Source organism: Mus caroli, chromosome 12 (assembly GCF_900094665.2).
Source record: "Mus caroli chromosome 12, CAROLI_EIJ_v1.1, whole genome shotgun sequence".
In the NCBI taxonomy this organism is placed as follows: domain Eukaryota; kingdom Metazoa; phylum Chordata; class Mammalia; order Rodentia; family Muridae; genus Mus; species Mus caroli.
The window spans coordinates 9,108,170-9,113,141 of NC_034581.1; the positions used below are offsets into that span (position 1 = coordinate 9,108,170).

The following is a 4,972-nucleotide window of genomic DNA, read 5'->3' on the forward strand; positions in this document are numbered from 1 at the left end:
GGTGGTGGTGGTGGTGGTGGTGGTGGTGGTGGAGGTGGTGGTGGTGGTGGTGTTCACAATGGAGAACATTTAGTAAATGATGGAGTAACCAGCCTCCACAGCTTTTACAATCATAACAACAACCTACTGAGGGCACAACAGTGCCAAACAGTGCACATGAATAGTGCACACCAATAGTGCACATGAATAGTGCACATCAGTTAGTACACATGAGTAGTGTACAAATTCATGCAGCTAGAATCAGCTTTGAATTTCAATCAAAGCTCTGGAAAGTGCATCTGTGCAGCCTTGATCAGAGATCACTTAGACTTTCTGGAAAGAGCTCAGCTTCATTATTGATGGAAGAGTAATAAATATAATCTTGCATACTTTACAGACTCTTGATGACAGACAAATTCTCGTGCAGGAAAATGAAACAAACAAACAAACAAACAAACATTGATGTGCCAGGCACACAAGTAAGAAGTCTTAACCTCTTCTCTACTGAATTTTTATCATGTTCTGTGTAGTATCTTCTTCTTTTTCCTCTAGATCTGTACTTTTGACAAAAAGATGAGCAAAAGGTTATAAGACAGTCAGAGTTAGCATCAGTTCTTGGTACAATCACATGTAACAAATAGTACATCTAAGGACTTCCCCCAGTAAGCTCAGCCGTCTTGGCCTGCTAGGGTAGTTTTGCATGCTCTCTCCAAGCAGATTTTAGAAATATGCTTGCTGTTCTGGTTGCTGGTACCCACTAAGAGATCTCTATCCACCTAAGATGGCAACCTTCGTATCCGCCCTTTGTTGCTTATCACTCTCTCTCTCCCTGCCCAACCAGTCGTCTAACTGATTGTCACTTTTTTTCCCTCCAGAACAATTTTATTAAAGCTTAAAAGAAAAATCTTGGGACAAGCAAGATATAAATCACAGACTCCAAGAAAGAGAGTGGAGAAGAGAAGGAAAGGAACATGTAGACTTCAGCAGGGAGCCATGCCGCAGGGAGTTCGCTTCAGGAAAAGTGAAGACCAAAGTGTTAGGGAGAGTAAGCTTAGAAAACAGAAAAGCTATGCGTGATGATGCACACCGTTAATTTCAGCATTCAGAAGACAGAAGTAAGAAGAGCTCTGAGTTCAAGGCTAAGCTGGTCTACATAGCAAGTCCCAAGCCAGCCAAAACTACATAGTGAGATCTTCTCTCAAAAGAGAAAGGGGATGGGAGTTCAGCTTTTCCCTGTAAATCATGAAAGCAGGCAAGCTTACAAAGCTGCATGTGTGTCGGCAGCTCTATAGACTGTGCTGGGTGTTCTAACCACGGGAAGAAAAGGCATGTGGTCTCATTAAAGGGATTATTATTCCAACTATTTCTTTAGCATCACTCAAGATGATTCTTATCTTCCTAGGAGTGGTCCCCTATTCCTGAAGGGCATCCATTAACCAGGACCCACCCAACAGTGACATAAGGGATGGGACAGTGGTATATCTCCATCTAGAAATAAATTCCATTCTTTATTACAGAACTCCCCTCCTGAAGAGATAACCATGAAATCATCTAGGAGATGGGTTAAGATTGGAGAATAGCTGTAACTCAGTTTTCATCATAAAAATTTAGAGATCCAGTTCTAAGTGCTTTATCAGAAAGTACTGGTGTCTGCCTAGAGATCTAGCACCCACCCTCACACACAGCCTTTAAGTAGGAATGCATATTTAGAAGATAAGAAACCATCCTTCAGGGCTGGAGAGATGGCTCACTGGTTAAGAGCACTGGCTGTTCTTCCAGAGGTCCTGAGTTCAATTCCCAGAAACCACATGGTGGCTCACAACCATGTGAACAGATGCACTCTTCTTGTGTGTCCAAAGAGAGTGGCAGTGTACTCACATACATAAAATAAATAAATAAAACTTTAAGAAAACAAGGAAAAAAAGAAAGAGAGAGATAGAGAGAAGGAAAGAAAGAAAGAAGGATTGGATTGTTTCCTTCTGACTGAAAACTACGGGCATTCCTAGAAGTGCTGCTGAATTGCCTGTCCAGTTTCTACCCTGTTTTCATCATTTCCCCCTCAGAGGGGGTAACTGTAACTGCCTTTAGGGTGACCATCACTCTGTCTCCTTTGGGCAGGGAAGTTGGGGTGTTCCTCCAGGGATCCTGTCTCTTAAGACCTTAGAAGTGAATTGCTAGTTCCATTTGCATAAAAGCCAGGTATAAGAAGGAAAGAAAGTCCTTGAGTGGTACCTGAAAAATAGAGACCAGAGTAATTAGCATTAAAAGCCCTAGATAGGGAACCAGAAGAAGCAAGATGAAGGGTGCTTTTTAAATATTCAAATAAAAATCCATGTAAATCTCTTGATGGCCCCACAGGGACACTCATCCACTAGGCTCCTTTTCACTTTTATTTGATTTCCAAAGCTGCACTCCAGAGTGATGAACCTGGGATCTGCACTTTCATACCTGTTGGAATGTCTGCAATTACAATGTGGAATCCATCCAAGATGACTTTTACAAAAAGAGGGGAGAGAGGAAGGGAGGGCGGGAAGGAGGGAAGGAGGGAAGAAGGGAAGGAGGGAAGGAGGGAGGGAGGGAGGGAAGGAGGGAATGAGAAGGAAGGGGAGGGAAGGAAGGGGGAGGAAGAGAAGGAAGGGGGAGGAGGAAGAAGAAGAGGAAGAGGAGGAGGAGGAGGGGGAGGGGGAGGAGGAAGAGGAAAGGTTTTTAACCACCATTCAATTTTTATGTTAAAGCAGTTGTGGGGCTAACTCTGACTGCAGATGGGTTCTGTAATATTTAATTAGCTAAGGGCAACATTTTTCTTTTTTTTTTTTTTTTGAAAGAATGCACCAAACACATTCGCATTTATTTTTTTTTAAGCAAATGACAAAAACCCAAATTACCAGCTTTTTTAAACCTAAGCTTAACATTACATATTTAAACAATAGTCAAACTGACGAGGTTGCCAGCATCCATGCACAACTAGAAAACATCCTTAGTGTACACTGAACCAGAAATGTATTACCATTGATGCAGTAATAGCTTTCATCACTAAATACTGAAAATAAAATTGAAGTATTTCCGTAGAAGATTTATCTGGCAATGTTAACTTCACAGCAGGCTGACACTACTCACTCACAATTCACCACAATGGGAAGCAGATCCATGCTGGTGTTACAGACAATCTCATCCTAGCACTACTCAAGTCACAGGGCTCACCTCAGATTACGATTTGTTTAAAGCAAAGTGCATACAGAGATTACAACAATTTTAAAGACAAAAGAAATAGAAAGGTCCTATTTTGTGGTCCCAACAACAAACTCAAAAATCTGATAGTTGGAGGCTCCAATGAGCTTTTTTATAAATACTTTAGTTTAGGTACAGTTATACAGAAAGTCGAGTTCGTTTCAAATCTTCAAAAAAAAGTTCCTGTTATTCCTCAAATGGTGCTTGTTATGGTTTAACACTTTTGTTAAATGCGTGCGTTGAATTACTTGTTATCCAAGCGTAGCAGGTGCTCCTTACCATTTATAGTCAAGGACTTTAACTGCCAATCTTCTTCAACTTCTACTCTTTCTTGACCATTCTCCACAATTCTCTTTGTAGTGATTTTTTTTGCCATTAACTATCTTAGTTGAAGTTGATATTGATTTGAAGTTGCCCATTCCACTGCCGCCAAATGACGTTGAAGAAAATGAAGTGAGACCCCCATGACCTAGTGACCCGAATGGAGTAAAGCCTGTATCAAAAGCAGAAAATCCACTTCCAAAAGAAGGAAATCCACTGAAGGTAGAGAAAAATGAGCCGGCACCTCGGCTTCTACTTCCTCGGGGACCTCTTCGGTTTCCAAAGAAGTCATCAAATGGGTCTTCAAAGAAGTCAAATGAAAATGGGTCCCTTCCACCAAAAAATTCCCTGAAGACATCATCTGGGTTCCGGAATGTGAAGCCAAACTCAAATGGACTGTCAAAATGACTTCCACCTCCTCCTCCACCACCATTTAATCCTTCTTTGCCATATTTGTCGTAGATGTCCCGCTTTTTAGCATCCGATAACACTTCATATGCCTCAGCTACTTGTTTGAACTTCCGCTCTGCTTCTTCTTTATTTTCAGGATTTTTGTCCGGGTGCCATTTAAGTGCCTGTTTTCGATACGCCTTCTTAATGTCCTCAGGTGAGGCATGTCTCTGCACGCCCAGCACTTCATAGTAATCCACCATGTTTTAACTGACTGTTGGAATAAATCCGAGGACACGGCGGCCAGCGAGGAGGGAAGTCAGGCGGCCGGTCTCCTCGCGGCTGTGGCACAGCTGCGCTGGTGGCGGTGGCGGCCAACATTTTTCTTATTAAGAAGAAAATCATTGATGAGAAATAGTTGTCTAAAGAGCTTATGGATTTAAGCATAGTGTCTGGGGGCTGTCATTCTTTGAACTAGCATAGTGTCTGGGGGCTGTCATTCTTTGAACTTTAAAGAAATACAACAAAATCATTTGAGGAGTTGTTACATTCATGGATAAGTGCATCTCCTAACCCTCATCAGAGGAGCTTCCCTTTTCATTAAATGGAAATTAAGACAAAGGCCCATAACTGGCCAAGGTGGAGAGAATAAGAACCTGTGGGATTCTCAGCCTTAACTGGGACAACTATATCATCCTTTCTCCTCCCAAGGATCAGGGATGATTGTGGAAGAAAAGGTAGAAATGTTGAAACAGCCACAAGCAATGGGTGACTACAGCATCATAGTACTTCCTGGACACAAGACAGTTGTGCATATGAACTTACAGCAACTATGACTGCAGACAGAAGACCTGTAAAAGATCAAGCCAGACATAATACCAACATAGAAGAGGAAAGTTGTCAGGAAACCCCACCCCTTGTTGGAGAGCTATTCGGCAGTTGATGGCCATTGCAAGAGAAAGAGTCAAGCCTTCTCCAGTTATCTGGGTGCTGAGAGGCTCCACTTACTCCCAGAGATGGCCCTCCACCCATTCATATACTGTGTTGGCTCCTG

General features: G+C 42.3%; 1 protein-coding gene across 1 annotated transcript; it reads right to left on the reverse strand.

Annotated features, from left to right (window-relative positions):
* Positions 1-2,806: 2,806 nt before the first annotated feature.
* On the reverse strand, positions 2,807-4,286 carry LOC110307066 (dnaJ homolog subfamily B member 6-like). The gene is given in 2 exon segments (XM_021179288.2): positions 2,807-3,577; positions 3,579-4,286. Coding segments are annotated over 2 exon segments (729 nt in total). The 5' UTR covers positions 4,182-4,286; the 3' UTR covers positions 2,807-3,451.
* Between the last annotated feature and the right edge of the window lie 686 nt (positions 4,287-4,972).